Source organism: Mesoplodon densirostris, chromosome 2, assembly GCF_025265405.1.
Source record: "Mesoplodon densirostris isolate mMesDen1 chromosome 2, mMesDen1 primary haplotype, whole genome shotgun sequence".
Classification (NCBI taxonomy): Eukaryota; Metazoa; Chordata; class Mammalia; order Artiodactyla; family Ziphiidae; genus Mesoplodon; species Mesoplodon densirostris.
This window is the reverse complement of record NC_082662.1, coordinates 29790295-29810115: the sequence shown is the minus strand read 5'-3', so window position 1 is coordinate 29810115 and position 19821 is coordinate 29790295. Positions and strand designations below refer to the sequence as shown.

General features: G+C 48.9%; 1 protein-coding gene and 1 pseudogene across 3 annotated transcripts; one reads left to right on the top strand and one right to left on the bottom strand.

Annotated features, from left to right (window-relative positions):
* The first annotated feature begins 6039 nt into the window (after positions 1-6039).
* On the top strand, positions 6040-9760 carry C2H1orf216 (chromosome 2 C1orf216 homolog). 3 transcript variants are annotated; one of them, XM_060082187.1, is made up of 2 exons: positions 6040-6307; positions 7997-9760. In XM_060082187.1, the coding sequence occupies exon 2, from the start codon at positions 7997-7999 to the stop codon at positions 8684-8686; it is 690 nt and encodes a 229-aa protein (XP_059938170.1). In that variant the 5' UTR covers positions 6040-6307; the 3' UTR covers positions 8687-9760. The 3 variants fall into 3 exon arrangements, with proteins under 3 accessions (XP_059938170.1, XP_059938163.1, XP_059938155.1); XM_060082180.1 differs by having other exon boundaries at positions 6042-6307; positions 7992-9760; XM_060082172.1 differs by lacking the exon at positions 6040-6307 and adding an exon at positions 6317-6406 and having other exon boundaries at positions 7992-9760.
* A 5808-nt stretch (positions 9761-15568) lies between these two features.
* Positions 15569-19545, bottom strand: LOC132502737 (solute carrier family 28 member 3-like; annotated as a pseudogene).
* Between the last annotated feature and the right edge of the window lie 276 nt (positions 19546-19821).

Genomic DNA, 19821 nt, shown 5'->3' with positions numbered 1-19821 from the left:
AAAAGCGAATTTATTCTTGTCACAATTTAGCTTCCTGAAACCACCCACCCGACTTTTTTTTTTTTTTTTTTTTTTGGTCTACTGGTTTTAGCATCTTTGCTTACCTGCCTTCATTCTGTTCCCTACTCCCCAAGTTTCTCCCGAAGATTCTTCCAGGAATTGGAGCCAGATGTGGCTAGAGAATGCCATTAACTTATCAGCAAGCCTTTATTGCATTCCTATTACTAGTCAGTTATTTCTAGGCTAAGCTCCCCAACTTCCTGCTTCTTTCTCAGCCCTTCCCCCGGGGCAGTCCTGAGACAGGCTAAGCTACGTGCCTTTTTTTTTTTTTTTTTCCTGCAAGAGTTTCTCTGGCTGTGAAATGGGTATGAGGAAAACCTGACTGAGGAAGCTTTCAGAGAGGGAGATTGACATTGAGTGGAGCCTATTCAAAGAGCACGCCTGCCTGACCTTCAGGCTACTAAAGGCCTCCCATGGTGTACTCTACTTCCTTATGGAGAACGGGAGGGGCAGGGTGGGACGGGGCACGGTGATTGCCTGATTGCCGTGGGAATCAGCTGAGGCCGAGGGCGATTTGTGGAGCCACGTTCCCCCAGTCTGTTTTCTCTGTGTGTGCCAGAAGAATGAATAAATCATTGTTCAGGGGTGGGATGCAGCTGCCGGGCTCCTCCCCTCGGCACATGCCCCGACTCCAGCTCCTCCATTGAGGGCTGCTGGCGCAGAGCAGTTTATACACCCAGCTCCCCAAATCCTATGAAGGCCTCCCCCTCCGCACGAGCCACCGGCTTCAAGCCCATTCAGCCTGGCCCTTTGTGCTGGAGGTTAAGTGGTTACATGTGGGGGGCACCCAGAAAGGACCTGTCAGTCCCTGAAAGCCTGTGCTGATAGCGTGCCCTCCTACTGATGAATGGGTGGGTGGAGGAGAGGTGGGCGGCCCGAGGGTGGGGTGGAGGAGAGGGCAGGGGGATTATGGAGCCCATGGAGGCAGCTGCTAGGAAGGGGGTGGAACAGGCACTCCCTTCTCTCATTCTCCCTTCAGATCGGCTTCTCTACCTCACTCTGTTGTGGGCTCTGGGACCTTGGATTTGGCTTCTCTGGGCTCCTGGTGAAAGAGAGGCTATTTACCATTTGGGTGCATTGGGGAGAAAGAGTCTATACTACCTTTCAGGCTTCCAGCAACTCCAAGACACACCTCAGTTTCTCCTTTTCCCCTTCAGGGTCAGGAGGGAGGATGCAGGGGGGCTTGGGTAGAGAAATTCATCTCCTAGGTTCATGTGGAGCAGTACATTTGGAACTGCCCCACTGAGCTTTAAAAGCTTCCTGAGGGGCTTCCCTGGTGGCGCAGTGGTTGGGAGTCTGCCTGCCGATGCAGGGGACGCGGGTTCGTGTCCCTGTCCGGGAGGATCCCACATGCCACGGAGCGGCTAGGCCCGTGAGCCATGGCCGCTGAGCCTGCGCGTCCGGAGCCTGTGCTCCGCAGCGGGAAAGGCCACAACAGTGAGAGGCCCGGGTACCGCAAAAAAAAAAAAAAAAAAAAAAAGCTTCCTGGGAGGCCCCTCAGGAGCTGTTCAGCGTGGATGGTTCAGGGCAGGAGAGATCTCAAACTGGGTATATTACAAAGATTTTGTTGGAAAAGGACGATTCTAAGGCTTAAGAAAAAAAAAGGTGTAAAATTTCACATTTGATGTACCACCCCCTCATTTTACAGCTGAGAAAACAGCCATGTTGGGGGTGGAGAAGGGACACATCTTACCTAAGGTGATCACACATCAGCTTCTGGATAGATTAGAGTGACACTTTACCTTTAAGAGGTGGTAGAGAAATGGATGAACAAAACAACTAGGTCACCAGCTTCCTAGGCCTTCCTTTCCTGAGCTGAGCTAATTCTGGAGAATGGTTTTTTTCTGCCTTAAGGGCTCTCAGGTACTTCAAAGGTCCTCCAGGGCTCTGCCTGGCCTTAGGAGCCCAAGCAACAGTGTTCACAATTTTAATGTTATTTAACAATGTTCAAGGCATATTATCTTTATTTAACCTAAAAGGGTTAAAATGCTTTGATTTGTCCAAGTTCCCAGAGCTATGTGGGAAGTTGACAGATGATATGAGCTCAGGAAAAGAGAAGAAAGCAGGTCACAATGTAGCTTGTCCCCCAGGATTAGATGCCTGTGCTTTGTTTTGATGTGGAATCTTTGGGGGCTTCCTCAGTTATTTCCCTGCCGTTCACAGGATGAAGCCCAAGCTCCTTGGAATGCTGGTCAAGGCCTTTCACAACTGGGCCAACTTCATCCTCCAGCCTCATCTCCCATCTCCATTTCCTCCCAAGCTCCAGCCACACTGGCCTCCTCTGTGTTATCTGAACATGCACAGTGCATACAGTTTCCGCTGCCTTCTGCTTTCTCTTGGTGAGCTTCTATTCATCCTTCAAAACCTGACTCAAATATCACCTCTGTGAAGCCTTTTCCTTCCCCTCTTTTGGGCTCATTACTTGTGCCTTCTAGCTCTGTTGTAAGACATATCACATTGTACAGCCCACTCTTTTCTATTTCCCTTTCTAAACAGAGAGCTCTCCGAGGCCACCACCAATTCTGATTCTGCTCTTAATCCTCAGCACATTACCTGGCACAAAGTAGCCCTGTGTAACTGTGTCCTGAATGTGAATTAATGAATGGGAAGGGGCAAGGTCCTTGAGATTAAAACACCTTGATCCTAGCCATCTCTTTTTTCCCCCCCGGGAGGACTGACATTGAGAAATTATCCACCTATAGAGGAACTCATGCCGGTCCTATTCCTTGAAGTAGAAATTCCTCTCCTCTCCCTTGTCTCCTTGCCTAACCTCCCAGGCCCCTAGGGCCTGGATCTGGCTACTCACTGCTAGCCAGTCTTGGCTCTGACATCTGTCTGCTCACCAAGATAGCGACTCACTGCCCACTGCTAGATCTTCATGATGGGCTGGCCTTCTGCAGAGCCCTGTTTGGGCTGGTACTGTCCATCTCTGGTGATTTCTGTGTCCCTGCCAGTTAAGTCCCTGCAATCTATGTAGCTGGGTGGACACAGCCACAGACACCCCTTCACCTGGGGTGACTGATTCCCTGGCATCCTGACTGAAGAAACCTCTGGTGACTGAATAACAGACATCTGTATATCTGCTTTTCTGTGGTCACGGATGCCCCTGCCTTCCTGGGGGTTTTTGTTCTCCAGGCTCCCAGCTCTCTGAAAGTCATGGAGCTGCCAGGACCACTGTCTGAGCACTTACTGAATTAATTATACGTGCTAGAGTATCCCACCCAAGATTATCCTTGCCTAAGAAAAGAGAAGCTACATTCTGATGCCCTTGGAATTCACTTTACCTGTCAGGTATCATGTTATTTAGAAATAATCAGCTTTATAGAACAATGGAATGACCAACTGATGACTCAGCTATGTCAGGTTATTGCACGCTGAGTATAATATAGGCTTTAGGGCTTCCCTGGTGGCGCAGTGGCTGAGAATCTGCCTGCTAATGCAGGGGACACGGGTTCGAGCCCTGGTCTGGGAGGATCCCACATGCCGCGGAGCAACTAGGCCCGTGAGCCACGACTACTGAGCCTGTGCGTCTGGAGCCTGTGCTCCGCAACAAGAGGCCGCGATAGTGAGAGGCCCGCGCACCGCGATGAAGAGTGGCCCCCGCTTGCCACAACTAGAGAAAGCCCTCACACAGAAATGAAGACGTAACACAGCAAAAATAAATTAATTAATTAATAAAAACTCCTACCCCCAACATCTAAAATATATATATATATATATATATATATATATATATATAGGCTTTAGTTCAACAATCAATATATAATTCTTGGTTTTTTTGTAACCAGAACACATAGGAAGAGGTAGCGGTAGGTGTGGCATGCTATGTGATTGGACCTAATGACTTTCTCAGAGAGTTTGCTTCCTGTCTCTGACATTCTACATTCTGCCGTTCAGGAGGTTTTAGCATCTAGGGAGAAATGTTTCTAACCAGGGAATGCAGAGACGATTCCACTGCGTTTTGGGCTCCTCATAATACTAGAGGAATAGAAGAAAGGAGGTCACACTTGTAGGCTGATAATGGCTATTAAGGGGAAACAGAGTTGCTACTACTTAATGAGCACTGAGAGGTGCGTCAGTGGGACCCAGGGGACCACCTTGTGCTCTTGTATTAATCAAGATTCTTTTGACTGCCAGTGAAAGAAATTCCATTCAAGTTAGGCTTGGCAAAATAAGGGCCTTGTTGCAAGGTATACCAAGGCCTCAGGAAACAGGGACAGGACCATCACCAGGACTTCTGTCTTTCTGTGTCTGTATGTCAGCACTACTTTCTCCCACTACAGACTGACTTCTATTTGGCAGGAAATGTGATTGTTACAGCCCTAGGCTCACATCTTCCCTGCTTTGTCTTCCTTTAATTTTATTTCAAAAAGTCCCAGAGAAGGACTCTGATGCCTAGAGTGCGAGTCCTATTCCTAGATTCATCAGGCTTCCATATGATCCACCTAATTAGAGCTGGGAGAGACAGGAGAGGTATGAGGAGGAGCTATTCAGGGCCCACCAAACAAACAATTAGATTTTGTTGTGACTTTATGACATAGGAAGACCTGTATCACTGCAGACCACCAAAGCTCAGAGACTTTACAAGTGAGGATTTGGGTCACCTCATAAGGAAAAAAACTCCAGCTGAAGGTAAGGGGAACTTGCAGTGGACAAGGGAAAAGGGAGACTAGTTAGGCCTAGTTAGGTCCAAAGCTTGAGTTACTTCTGCCTTTTCCTTTTTATTTCCTTTTCCCTCTTAAAATAGGAGTTGTCATAATCATGAAATGCTTTTTTTTTCCTTCCATTTCCCTTATTTTGTATATAGGATTTGTTGGTGTGATTTAATTTGCCATTTAATTTCTAGGTTGCAGAATGGTAAATTGGAATTAAGTTGGAAATGGAAGAGGATGCCTCATTATGGAGATCAGACTCAAATTCTTCTTTTAAAACATAGAAAGTGGGCTCCCCTGGTGGTGCAGTGGTTGAGAGTCCGCCTGCCAATGCAGGGGACACGGGTTCGGGACACGGGTTCGTGCCCCGGGCCGGGAAGATCCCACATGCTGCGGAGCGGCTGGGCCCGTGAGCCATGGCCACTGAGCCTGCGCATCCGGAGTCTGTGTTCCGCAATGGGAGAGGCCACAACAGTGAGAGGCCCGCGTACCGCAAAAAAAAACAAACAAAAAAATCATGCATAACAAAAAAAGCAAAAGAAAGGGAGGTGGGAAAGACAAGGGTATTTTTTAATGTATTATGATTCAAAGATGAATCCATGTGAGTATTGTTTTGTTTGTTTTTAATTGGTGGCATGGAGTGGGTAGCAGGAGGAAGGTATAGCCAATTGCTTGGTTTACTCAGTAAAGCTGGGGGGTAGGAAGGGACCTCCTGGAAGCTCATGTGCCCTAAAGGCTAAACTTGTCCCAGACTTCTTTCTGGGGCTGCCTCTCCCTAACAGCAGCCAGTGCTTTTTGGTCTTACCATTAGAGTAAGCAATTACTCTGCTCAGTAAGTGACTTTAATAAGCACACAATGAACATATAACTTCAAATTGTGATAGATGCTTTCAAGAAAAGGATCAAAATGCCCTGGGATAATATAAAAGGGGGAACTAATCCGGCCTAGGAGGTCAGAGAAGGTTTATCTGAAAAGAGATCTCAAATATGAGAGGGGGAAGAGAATTTTAGGCAGAGGGAACAGTGTGGCGGAAAGGAGCATGAGACCCAGTTCCAGAGACTGAAGGGCAAAGGCTGAAGCTGGAGAGATGGAGCAGGATGCTCAGAGCCCTGCGGCTGCAGCCTTAAGGATTTACCCTGCAATGCGGAAGCCATTGAAGGGTTTTAGGCGGGAGGGTGGTGACATGATCAGATTTTCATTATGAAAATGTCACTGTATCTGCAGTGAGGAAAACCAATCAGAGGGACCCAGTAAATGCAGTTAGGGAATTAAACAGGACCTGCAAGGCCTCGGTCCAGGCTGCCGAAGGCGGGGGAGGCGATTCCGACGCTCCGGCAGGCGCGCGGCTCCGCGGAAAACCGAACCGGCACACGTGGGCCAGGCTGCCCCGCCCCGCCGCGCTGACGCCGCCTGACTCGGCAGTCCCGGCTTGCATTGGGCGCACGGCCCGGGATCTCACACCCCACGCGCCCGCCCGCGTGGACGCCCAAGCCGAGGGATTCCTCTACCCCTCCTCCGCCCAGCCCCGAGGGACGAGTTCCCGCCGCGGGCGCTCGGAACCAGAGCCAGCCGGGCGGGGCGGCGCCTCCAGGCCGTGAGTCGGGACCCGGAGCGGGAGGGTGTGGACCCCAGCAGGGGGCGAGGGTCACAGCCTCTGCCCAGCTGCCTCTTTTGGAGAGATTAGGGATGGACGGTCAGTATCCTCTGTCTCCTGGGGGTAGTCTCCCTCTCCCGCAAGGCTAGGCAGGAAGGGAGGCCGCCTCCCCCAATCCTCACAGAGCGCTCTCCCACACGCAAATTGTGGATTAGTTTAGAGAGAAGCCTGATCCTGGGGTGTCTCGGTTCCCATTTTACCGTCTCCGAGAACCCCTAGGTCCTTAGCAAGACCCCCACATCATTCCAGCTGCCTTCACGGCCCCGCCCAAATTTAGAAAATAGAAAACATTTGGGCGGGGACGATCTCCGGGCACCTTGCTTAGCGGGATGGAGTCTGTAGATTACGAAGGGACTGTCCCTACACCATTGCCCCCAGGACTTCTTCCCACTACTGGATATGGGGAGGGTCCCTGCCACCTCCACTTACACTCTCCCTCACTCTTACTGATCCCCAGTTTTTCTAATCCTAGTAATTTATGGTCAGTAGGAACTTCTTGTCAATCTAAACCCTAATTTTGGGAGAAGTCGTTATTGGGGAGGAAAGAATAATGTGCTGTGTTCTCTCTCTAGGGCCTCAGGATGGAGCAAGCTAGAGGCAGGGACCTGGCATAGTACTAGACATGGAGGGAAGGGGCAAGGTCAGAAAAGAGGCTTGTCAGTGGGAGAAGGGCTTCCTCACTGGGCAGAGGAGGGAACCCAACCCAGCTCTTCCAGCCCTGGGCAGTCAGCAGTAGCCTCTGCTACTCTTGGCCCGTCTCCCTGAGCATAGATATCCCACTGCAGTCCCCCTCCCCCATTCACTTACTCACTCAGCAAGGATGTGCTGATGCCTGCTTAGTGCCACGTTCTGTGCTGGCTCCTGAATATGATGGAGGGTATATAGAGGAATTCCATGTCTAGCTAGGGAGCCAGTGAGCTGCCATTACAAGATAGAAAACAGAAACAAAAAAAAGATGAATAGACATTTATTGATCATAAACTATGTGCCGGGGACAAGAAACAAACATGAATAAGACAGCATGTACCCAGGGCAGTGGGGATCCTGAGGAAGGCATAGTTCACTGTGTGTGTTTGTGTATATCGGGGCAGTGGGGAGGATATCAGGATGGCTTCACCCATGGGAAGTGGGCGTACTAGAGCTGCGTTTTGAAGTATGAAAAGGAATTTGCTGGGTGCAGAAGGGAAGAGCTTAGAGGGAAGGGGAGAGGAGGGATATTATAGGCCCAGGGAGTTGTATGAGGAGAATAACGGTGTGTCTGGAGATCTCTGAGCTGTGTGGAGGCAGAGTGGCAAGAGGCAAGTCTGGAGCAGTGAGCAGGGGCCAGATGAAGCGCGGCCTTGCAGGCCGGGAAGAGGGTTAGCAGGAGGTTAGGGAGGGAGCCATGACAAACTTACATTTTTAACTAGAGGCAGAGAGATCAGAGGACAGCCTGCCTCAGGGCTGAGGGAAAACCCTGTGAGGAGACTGAGAATCAGAGTCAGAGAGGGAAGAGGAAAACCACCAAGGGAGGTGTTACCAGAGCCAAAGGAAAGGATCAGCCTTGTCCCTGCTGCTAGGCTGCCTCGACTTCAGGCACCCCACCCTGTCCTGCTCTGACTCATTCTCTGCTTCCCTTTGACAGACCAGATGTTTGCCATCCAGCCAGGGGTGGCTGAAGGGGGGCAGTTCCTGGGGGACCCGCCTCCTGGAGTATGTCAGCCCGACCTTCAACCAGACAGCAACTCCAACTTCATGGCAAGTGCCAAAGATACCAATGAGAATTGGCATGGGATGCCAGTCCAAGTGGAACCCATACTGATGAGGAGCTTCTCTGAGTTGCCCTCTGACAACCAGGCTTTCCAGGATCCTGGACTCCCTGAGGGGGAGGTCCGCAGCCCACCAGAGGGGGCAGAGATCCCTGGAGCTGGGCCTGAGAAGATGGGTGGTGCCAGCACAGTCTGCTCCCCTCTGGAGGACAACGGCTATGCCAGCAGCTCCCTGAGCATTGACAGCCCTAGCTGCAGCCCTGAGCCTGCCTGTGGGACCCCTCCCAGCCCTGGCCCTCCAGCTCCCCTTCTGCCCTCGGTGGCCCAGGCCGTACAGCAGCTGCAGGCTCAAGAGCGCTATAAAGAGCAGGAGAAGGAGAAGCACCATGTGCACTTGGTGATGTACCGTCGCCTGGCCCTGCTCCAGTGGATCCGGGGCCTGCAGCACCAGTTGGTTGACCAGCAGGCCCGTCTGCAGGAGAGCTTTGACACCATTCTAGACAACCGGAAGGAGCTTATCCGCTGTCTCCAACAGAGGGCAACACCATCCACACCCCAGGACCAGGGCTAAGGGTGTCTCTGTACAGGGGTGCAAGGGTTTATGTATATATTTGCAGGCATGTGTGTGGTTGTGCACAAGCAAGTACAGATTATTTGCTGGTATGAGTGCAGGGAAGCATAAGTGAGTATGTCAGTGCTAACATGTAGGCAGATGTGCACAGACCATGTGAGAATCAGCAGCCCTATGTGTGAGTATGTAGATATGTGTATGTATAGTATGTATGTAGGAGGAAGTAAATTTGTATATGCATGTGTGGACGGGTACCCCACGGTGTGTGTATATGTGCATGAGTGAAGATATATATGCAAAAGATGTGTGTTTATGTATGAGTGAGTTTGAGCGTGCAGATTTGTGGTGGGTGTTTGTGACTGAGCCCTTGTGTGTGCAGGCCTATGTGTAAGGGTGCATGTGTGCAGGTGCATGCATGGGATGTATACATTAGGAGCATGTATATTTGCAGGCTGACTCAGGAGCAAGTGTGTGCAAATATATGTTCAATTGCACACGTGGGGCATCCATCCATACCTTATGTTACCCGTGGTCTCCGCTAGCCTTTTTTCTCCACAGGGTCCCACTGCTCCCTGGAGAGAAGGCTAGCTAAGGCTGTTGTCCCTGATGGTGGATTTGCTGTAGGAAGTTAGGTCGCTACTCTGGCCTACTATGGCTTTTTGGCTGCAATCTTGCCAAGGCAATTGGTAGAGAACTGGTATCAGGGAAGGGAGCTAAAATGGTGATTGACACCATGGCAGGCATGGAGGCGGGATCAGAGGAGAAGATAGGGGACTGTCCCACTTGAACTCTGCCATTGGGCGCGTGGGAGATGGGGATGGGGGGAGATGATGATGACAGAACCCTGAGAAGACTAGGAGAATGGGAATTCTACAATACCAGTTCCAAACAAATCACACCTCTCCATTGCAAGGGAGCTGTTGCAAACCATATTGACTCAAGCTTCTGATGAAAAGGAATCTGTGTTAATATAATGTCATATGTCAACTACACCTCAATAAAAAAGAAAAAAGGAAAGGAATGTGTGCTTTCTAAGCTTGCAAGGAGTGGAGAGGTGTTCCAAGGCTGTTGGAGAAAAATCTTACTTCCCTCTCTGTGCTGCTACTTGCTGTGCCTCTCTGGCTGTAGCAACATTAGGTGTCAAATTAATTTGGTCAATTTCCCTGAAATCAAACTCTCTGGGCCAGGAGGAGCCACAGTTTGGCTCTCCAGAGTGGGCAGTGGGCAGTGTCAGTCCAGCCACTGGAAGCTCTTAGGATGCTGGGCCATACCCTCTTCTGTGACTGCATGGGCTTGACAGGCCCCAGCAGAGGCTCCGTGAGGTGGAGAGCGGGTGAGTTCTGGAGAGAACCAAGGACTAAAGTAGTTGAGCTCCCTGCTTTGCTTTTGAGAGCCAAGAGGATGCAAAATCCTGATCGGTTAGCAGTGACACAGAGGTCACTGATGCCTCTGGCCCTGTCTCCCTAGCTGTAAAATGTGTGGGTGCGTAGGTGAAAGGTATAGGGAGCGAGGCTGAAGCAATGGCCCTGGGAACTCTGCGTCTCACTTTTGCATGTTGAGTGTGAACCTGGCCTCTGGACCAACGAAGATAAACTGGGGCAAAGAAATTCATTTCTTGGGTTTGTGTTTCTATTCTACCTGTTGTTAGGTGGCCTCTTTTCCTCACTGAGCTCCCCTTTTGAGCAGGGTTCCGGGCTGGGAGCTGGGGCGCGGGTGTTGGGAAAGACATTGTGGGGAGGAATTCAGTCTGCTGTGGCTGGCGGTCTCATGGGGCGATGTGGGGAGGTGGATGTGGGGGGAATCTTTCTTCAGGGACCTCTCAGTCTGACAGGGGAGACTTTGGCCTCCGCCCAAGAGCCCCATATGGGATTGTCCTTGTCCTAAGGCACCTTTGGGCCTGAAAGGGAGGGGCGTCAATTGTGAGGGACACATATGCACCTCCGACACTCCTGTATCACACTCATATACTCAATCTGCCCTGGAGCCACCACTTCCCTGAAGGGGGGTCTGATTGTGAAAGACTGAGTCAGGGTCCTTAGATGGTTCTGACACAGATGTAGTTATAATACATGTACATGACTTCAGATATTTGTTGATGCCAATCTAGATTAGATCTTCTATTTTACATTAGTTTGTATGATGATTCATAAATCAGTTTCTCAAAAATTAAATACTTTTATAAAGAAAGTCTATTACAGTTGACCCTTGAACAACACGGGGGTTAGGGGCACCAACCCACCACGCAGTCGAAAATTTGTGTGTAACGTGTAATCAGCCCTCCATATATGCAGTCCTTCCATATCCATGGTTCTACCTCCTCGGATTCAACCAACTGCGGATGGTGTAGTACTGTAGTATTTACTATTGCATAACAAATTACCCTAAAACTTAGTGACTTAAAACAATCACCTGGGCTTCCCTGGTGGCGCAGTGGTTGAGAATCTGCCTGCCAATGCAGGGGACACGGGTTCGAGCCCTGGTCTGGGAAGATCCCACATGGCGCGGAGCAACTAAGCCCCGTGAGCCACAACGACTGAGCCTGCGCATCTGGAGCTTGTGCTCCGCGACAAGAGAGGCCGTGACAGTGAGAGGCCCGTGCACCGCAATGAAGAGTGGCCCCCGCTTGCCACAACTAGAGAAAGCCCTCGCACAGAAACGAAGACCCAACACAGCCAAAAATAAATAAATTAATTAATTTAAAACAAAAACAAAAACAAAAAATAATCACCATTTCTGTAGGTCAGGACTCTCTCACCAGACTGCAATCAAGATGTCAGTCCAGGGGCCTCCCTGGTGGCGCAAGTGGTTGAGAGTCCGCCTGCCGATGCAGGGGATGCGGGTTCGTGCCCCGGTCTGGGAGGATCCCATATGCCGCGGAGCGGCTGGGCCCGTGAGCCATGGCCGCTGGGCCTGCGTGTCCGGAGCCTGTGCTCCGCAACGGGAGAGGCCACAACAGTGAGAGGCCCACATACCGCAAAAAGAAAAAAAAAAAAAAGATGTCAGTCCAAGGTCCCTGGTCTCCTTTGCTGGGAGCATTCAGTTCCCGGAGGGCTGTAGGCTGGAGATCACTTTTAGTTCCTTCCATGTGGGCAGCTTGCTTCATCAAATTATGCAAGCCAAGAAAGTTATAGAGTATTAACAAGACAGAAGTCACAGTTTTCTGCAACCTAATCACAAAAGTGACATTCCTCAGTGTTGCCATATTTTATTGGTTAAAAATAAGTTGCTTAAAGGGAGCATATTACACAAGGCTCTGAGTACCGGGAGTGGGGCTCATCAGGGGCCATCTTAGAGGCTGCGTGCTACAGGAGGCATATTTTGATTGATCAGATAAAGCCATATTTTATTGATTGTTTTTAATTATACAAATAAAAATTAATTCTACTTATAAAAATGGAAACATTTCAGAGAAATTTAATGTTTCCTTTTATCCCTCCCCAACAAGGTATATATATTTTAAACCTCACAAAGTATACTTCTCGCTGAAACAGTGACCCAGGACATTAATAATTCTTGTTATCTCAACATTTGACATTTAAACACAGACGATACTGGACCAGTTTTTTTTTTTAAGGTGTGTCTCATTATTTCTTTTTCTTTTTTTAAAAAAAATAAATTTAATTATTTTATTTATTTATTTTTGGCTGTGTTGGGTCTTCGTTGCTGTGCACGGGCTTTTTCTAGTTGTGGACAGCGGGGGCTACTCTTCATGGCAGTGCACGGGCTTCTCATTTTGGTGGCTTCTCTTTGTTGCGGAGCACAGCATCTAGGTGTGCAGGCTTCAGTAGTTGTGGCGCATGGGCTTAGTTGCTCCGCAGCATGTGGGATCCTCCCAGATCAGGGCTCAAACCTGTGCCTCCCGCATTGGCGAGCGAATTCTTTTCTTAAAAATTATTTATTTATTATTTATTTTTGGCTGCATTGGGTCTTTGTTGCTGCGCACCGTCTTTCTCTAGCTGTGGTGAGAGGAGGCTACTCTTGGTTGCGGTGCGCGGACTTCTCATTGTAGTGGCTTCTCTTGTTGCGGAGCACTGGCTCTAGGCGCGCAGGCTTCAGTAGTTGCAGCACATGGGCTCAGTAGTTGTGGCTCACGGGCTTAGTTGCTCCGCGGCATGTGGGATATTCCCAGACCAGGGCTCGAACCCGTGTCCCCTGCATTGGCAGGTGGATTCTTAACCACTGTGCCACCAGGGAAGTCCTGATACTGGACCAGTTTTAACAAATTCCATTTATTAAGAGACGTTGTTCTAGCAAAGGGCGATAGCTAAATTTGAATAACTTCAACTGAGGATTTCTAACAAGACAACATCAAGCCCTCAGAGCACAAGAGGGTGAATTTTCAGAAAAGGTCCCTTTCCTGAATGCGTGAAGGCTTTTCTGAGTAAAACCGGTGGTTAAGAGCACAGACTCAGAAGCCAGACCCCTGTATTTAGATGTTGGTGCCATTTTTCTTTCTGTCTCTGTGACCTTAGGCAAATCAATTAACTTCTCTGTTCTCCAGTTTCCTCATCTTAAAATGAAGACAATAGTAGTAACTACCTCATAGGGTTGTCGCAAGGGTTAAATGGATATATAATATGCAAAATACTGTACCTGGCACATAGTAAACTATGTTAATGAGAATTATAATTATTATTATAGATAGTGCTTTTGTGATGCACACTTAACTTTTTCACAGAAAAACAATGAAATTTTTCCTTAAGGAGTCTGAATCTAAAATTTAAAAAACATCATTTTAAAAAGGCTTTTAAAAAATAAAGCTGCCTAATACTCCTCTCCATAAGAGAGCTTTCTGAGCTGAGAAAAAGATGAAAGCCAGACCAAGGAACAAGTGTGGTGAATTGCATGTTGACAGGAGCCCTGCCAATCCTGGGTTTAGGGACAGACCCAGCCCCTGGTGTGGTGGTGGGTTAGAGAAGGAGCTTGACAAGAGTAGGGAGTCAGGGCTGGAGCCAGGCCAGCAGAGTTTGGGGCCGGGATGCTGAGGCAGGACCCCAGTGGATGAGCTGACCCAGCCAAGAACTGCTGTTTCCAATCAGGCACGCTGGCCATCAGGCCTGATAGTGGGAAGCTCTGAGGCTACTGTTGTACCTGTGTGGGGAAGACCTGATCCAGAGACTGTCTAGGCAGCCTCCGTTTCTTTGCCTGTGGCAACTGTACAGACTGAACGAGGAAGTGGGTCTGAAGATGCTTTGTAGGCATTAAAACAATCAAGGCCCCCCTTCACAAGGCCCTACAGTGCCAGCCTTGCCCTTGAGTAAGTCTTGCCTGCACAGGTAGATAAGACTTGCATCCAAAAGACTAATGCACTAGCTGCTCAGCCAAGGAGAGGGGGAGCTGCGGCTGCCCTCTGTGAAGGTCTCTGCCTGAGACTTCTATACTTGGGAGGTTGTTTTAAAGTCAGTGAGTGGGGATTTCTTAGTCCCTGGGACAGTGAGAAGAGTGGGGAAGTTCCCTGCACTAGGGAGGGGTTTAGCCAGTGAGCCACCTTTCCCTTCCTGCCAGAGTGAAACCCCATGACCAGGAGCAGGGAAGTTCTAACTCAGGTTTCTGGTCCTACCTGAGGAGACTTGCTTAATAGGAGGAATGAGGGATGAGGTTGGGGCTGAGACCCAGAGACCCACAGGTCAAGGCACACAGCAGAGGCCTGAGCAGGCCGGAGGGACAGGAGGAAGCATGGAAGGGGTTGGCAGGGAGGTAGTGCAGGGCTGGGTCCTCTGGGGAGAAGAAACGTCTGGGTCCATGGAAGCTTTCTCTTCAGGGACCCCAAATAGGTCTGCACCATCAAGTGTCAGAGGGGACGGGATTAAAACCTGGGGTGCAGGGAGACAGGGAGTGAAGCGGGAATGAAGAGTGTAGGAGTTACGGGGATAAGGAGACTGAGAAGGTAGGTGGGCTCCCAAGCCCTGTAGGTGTGGCATATCATATTGGGGCTCTGTGTACAGATGGTGCCCGACTTATGATGATTCGATTTATGATTTTTAAAAAAGATTTATTTATTATTTATTTATTTTATTTTATCATTTTTGGCTGCATGGGATCTTCATTGAGGCATGTGCGGGATCTTTCCTTGTGGCACGCAGGCTCTTCCTTGTGGCGCTCAGACTTCTCTCTAGTTGTGGCCTGCAGGCTTCAGAGCACATGGGCTCTGTAGTTTGCGGCACACAGGCTCTCTAGTTGAGGCGTGCAAGCTCAGTAGTTGTGGAGCACGGGCTTAGTTGCCCCATGGCATGTGGGATCTTAGTTCCCTGACCAGGGATCGAACCTGTGTCCCCTGCATTGTAAGGTGGATTCTTTACCACTGGACCACCAGGGAAGTCCCCGATTTATGATTTTTTTTTAAGTAATTAGAAATATCCTAGTATATTGTACTTCGGAGATAAAGAGTCCTTTGGGCATTTAGATCCTTACTTCATCATCACCGCCATCACCACACACACACACACACACACACAAACACAAATCAACTATTTATACATGGATTAAAAAAAATTACTCTTGCGCATGAACAAAAGTGAAAACACAAATAAATTACTTAAGGTATTTGAAAACCTTTTTCACATTCTTTCTTTTGTATGAATCCCCTTTTATTCCAGTCATTAGTGTTTGTGTTTTCTCATAAAATGTAGTCTTTATGCTATTAAGAGCATTGGTGATGAGCATTGCATTAAGAAGCATCTCAGCATTGTCTCTAGAATTTCCTTCTGAGACAGAAAACATTTCTGGGACTGGAGACTGAAGTGTTCATCCTGTTTTCCTTCTTTCCAATTAAAGTTGATTCCATGACAGAAGTATCAATCTGTGGAAATAGCTTTTTTTTTCCTCCCCAAAGCAGAAAATTCAGCACCTGTACTTAGAGTTCTGTTGGAGAAGTGGCTGAACTCAAAATGTATTAGGAACCCAACTGCAGTTTAGTGTTGGTGGATTCAACAAATTGCAGCAGTCCTTCAAACACAGGCGATGGTTTCCTTCTGGGATGACCTCACCAGGACCCTTGGCAACAGTGCTGCTCAGTAGATTCTAGCAGCAAGATACTACGTTGGTTGTGTTTCTAACTGAGCTGGAGTTGAAGGCATTCTCCAAAACATGATGGCAGTTGATGTCTACAGAAGTGCTGGTAAGTGCTATTAATGTGAGTCCGCCCACCTGTCACTATTCCTAGGGAACCGAAATTGGCAAAGCCACAGAGAGCATGAGTGGCAATTGTCTCAGCACGAATCGACATATATTGCTGCACACCATCCACAAATTGGGTCCACCCTCTTGCCTTAAATGGATCAATTTTGAGAGTTTCTGATAAGCCACAAATTCACTGAAGAATGTCTTATAACCTATGGGTTTGGCAACCATAAAGCTGTCTTGCCAGTCCACTCCCATCATGAAGGAAAAGGACATGAAGATGTAGGAGCATATTACTTTGAAACTCAGTTGTGGGTAGTCAAACATGTTTCCAAACCAGGACAGGGCTGAATTCACAAAAGGCAACAGGGCCAGGAAGGCAATCAACTTCACAGCGATGTTCGCCCCCAGGGAAATGGATGAGGATGCTCCCTGAGGGTTATTTTAGGTGTTTCTGTCTCAGGTCAAGAAAGTTTAGAAATAGCCAATGCTGCAGGTGTGGACATAGCTGAAGCAGTTAACAGGTGAGAGGATGAAACCCCAAAAGAAATATATGCACCTAAGACACTTCCAGCAATGGTAGAGAACCCAGTGGTCATGATTGTGTGGAGTTCAGACTTGGTGACGGATGGTAAATATGGTTGGACCAGCAGTGGAGACTCTGTAGGTCCAACAAATATATCGCCAGAAGGAACTACAGATTCAACAGGAGATGTTCCCATAGTCACTAGCATTACCAATCCAACCTCTCAAACAAACATGGTTGATGGTCCCAATTTGTAGTGGTCCTTCCACTCAGAGACTGTGGTGCCCTCCTCAGAATGGGGACTTCCTGTTGCATCCTCTCTCCTTCCTTCCTGCTTCGATGTGGACACAGGAATGCTTTTTAATGATCCGCTGCATCAATCCGAGGTAGTGCCACATGGACATCACAGTGCTGAAGAAACCCACGATGGGCAGGACCTTAAATGTAAAAAAGTGGTCTTTATATTTCTCACCAAAGACAAATGAGGCGCCAGCACCAGTGTACTCCAGGAATGTCTGAACTTGTTTCCGGGACCAGTCAAAAGCCATAAATCCAGTTTCCGTCCTTAGTATCAAAAGCCCAAGAAGAAACTGTAACCCAATACCCCAGAAGACAGGCCTCCAGTAAACTTTGGTTGGGTGCTTGGAAAATAGAAATGTCAGGTTAATGTACATTGAGTCCACCGAAGGACACCAGCTGCTGTTGGCCCAATTTGGTGGTGTCAAAGACCAGCCAGAAAATAACTCCCAGGATCAGGCAGGCCCAGATCACCCACTTCAGCCAAAACCAATGGCTGTCCAGAAGCCTTTGGCCAGGAGACGGGAACTGAGCGATTTGAGACTCATATCTGGCCATGAAGTGATCCCAGATCACAAAGAAGATGGCAACTACTGTGATCACGAAAAGAGGAAGGGCTCTGCGAAAGTTCAGCACACAGGCCGCAATCACCAGAGCCAGGTAACTTGCTATTAAGATGCCCCAGATGATATACTTAAGGGTTGTTTTGTGTTCCCTACAAAACTCATAAACTGTACCATACTTCCTTTCCAGGCACCCTTTTTGATGTGTCTCTTGACCATCCTCCTCATCTTCATCCTTGGAGAATCCTGCTCAATGGTGACTTGCTCTTCCCCGTTTGCCCTTTTCTTGCTCTGTGTTTTTTTTTTTTTTTTTTTTTTTTTTTTGTGGTCCGCGGGCTTCTCACTGCTGTGGCCTCTCCCGCTGCGGAGCACAGGTTCCGAACACGCAGGCTCAGTGGCCATGGCTCACGGGCCCAGCCGCTCCATGGCATGTGGGATCTTCCCAGACCGGGGCACGAACCCGTGTCCCCTGCATCGGCAGGCGGACTCTCAACCACTGCACCACCAGGGAAGCCCCTCTGCTCTCTGTTTTGCACAACTCTACTCCTTAGTGAGTTGTCATTTCCTGATGTGTTCTTGTTTTCAAAGCAGTCTTCATCACTCTGAAAGCCGGTGTTGCTGCAGCCCTCGGCTGTGAGGGCTACCATCCTCTGCAGCTCCACAGAATTTTTGCTGCTCACGGATTTGGCTGGGCTCTGAATTCTTTTCAAATGTCTGGGCTGGAGATCCCCTGTACCTCACTAATCCTTCTCATTATCCTCATTCCTTCTGGCCCATTTTTACTCCAGGAAGAAGACTCCTGTGCATGGGAACCACAGATGGTCTCTGGTGCCTCTTCCCTGGTGTGTCAGATGGAGGGCCAGACGCAAGGTTCACTCCCCAGCTCACCTAGGAGAATCTGATTTATGACTTTTTGACTTTATTTTTTGATGGTGCAAAACTGATAAGCATTCAGTAGAAACCTACTTTGAATTCTGAATTTTAATCTTTCTCCAGGCTGGTGATATGCAGTATGAGAGTCAGTCTCTCAATACCCTCGGGATGCTGGGCAGTGGCAACTCCCAGTCAGCTATACAATCAGAAGGGTAAACAACTGATACACTTACAACCATTCTGTACCCACACAACCATTCTGTTTTTCACTTTCAGTACAGTATTCAATAAATCACACGAGATATTCAACACTTTATTATAAAACAGGCTTTATGTTAGATGATTTTGCCCAACTGTAGGCTAATGTGAGTGTTTTGAGCATGTTTAATGTAGGTTAGGGTAAGCTATGATGTTCAGTAGATTAGGTGTATTAAATGCATTTTTTACTCACAATACTGTCAATTTACAATGGGTTTATTGGGATGGAACCCCATTATAAGTGGAGAAAGGTCTGTAGTGGCTATCTCTAAGGAGATTGAATGGCCGCCTGTGACATGTCTGCCAGCCTCTGTTTCCTACAGGCCACACCCCAAACCCAGTGTTAGTGTTTCCTCCTAATCACAGCATGAACAGGTAACAAGAACAGGAAAGCAATGAGATCTCTGAACACCTGATCAAGGAAAACTTCCTGGAGGAAGAAGAGCCTAGAGAAAGAGTAGAAGTTGAGGCAACAAAGGATAGTGATTTCTAGTGCAGACTGGACCCAGGTGTCTTGGATCTTTCACTTACTAGCTGTGCCTCGTTTTTTTCAACTGTGAAATGGGGCAGTTAGTGCTTCTCTCATAGCATTTTGTGAGAGTTCAATAAGTTTACACATGTAAAGGGCTTAGAGCTGAGCCTGGCACATAGGAAGGAGTCCATAAATGTCAGCTGTTACTATCTGACTAGGAGAGGATGGGGAGGTCATCAGAGCTAGGAGATGCAGCTGGGCAGTTGTGCTGTATATTAAAAATAATTGCTAAAGGGCCTTGACTCCCAGACCTATGAGTTTAATGGGGATGCTGGTGGTAAGGAGCATGAGATGGGGGTGCTCCAAATCAGACCTCAAATCCACGCTCATATACATGCCCACACCCACCAGGCACCCACAGACACAGGGGCACTAGACCCCATGCCTATGCACTGTGCCCGTGCACAGACACACACACACCCACACACACTCCTGGACACAGACCCACACGCGTGCTTCCTCCTCCTTCCCCAACCCCTCTCAGAAATAAAACTGCTCCCAGCCCGGGGTTGGGGGTGGTTTGCACACCGCCGCAGATCCCCGAGCCTCTCCCAGCCCCAGCGCCGGACAGCTAGAAATGTGTCTGCTCCGCCGTCTCCAGGCCTGAAGGCTTCTAGCCACACCTTATCCTTCCCCGCTCCTCTTCCCAAACCCCTAGGCTCAGGGGCGGTCGATCTTCTACTTGCTCCATTCTTTTTTATCTCCACTAGATTTGAGAAGAGATTCGGCTGGTTGTGGGACTGGCCGGCGGGAGGAGGGAGGTGGCTCAGGGAAAAGGGGAATCATCATACTGAGGTCAGGGCCGGGGGAGGGGCCAGGTCCCCCAAGGACCTGTATGTACACCCTCTCACCACCCCCTACCCCCCACCGGGGATGAAAGAGGGCTCGGGCCGTGGGATGGGAGCAGTCCGAGGGGCTCGGTGCTTGGGGGACCGTGAGCTTGCCCCATAATGGGAAGCAAGGTGGA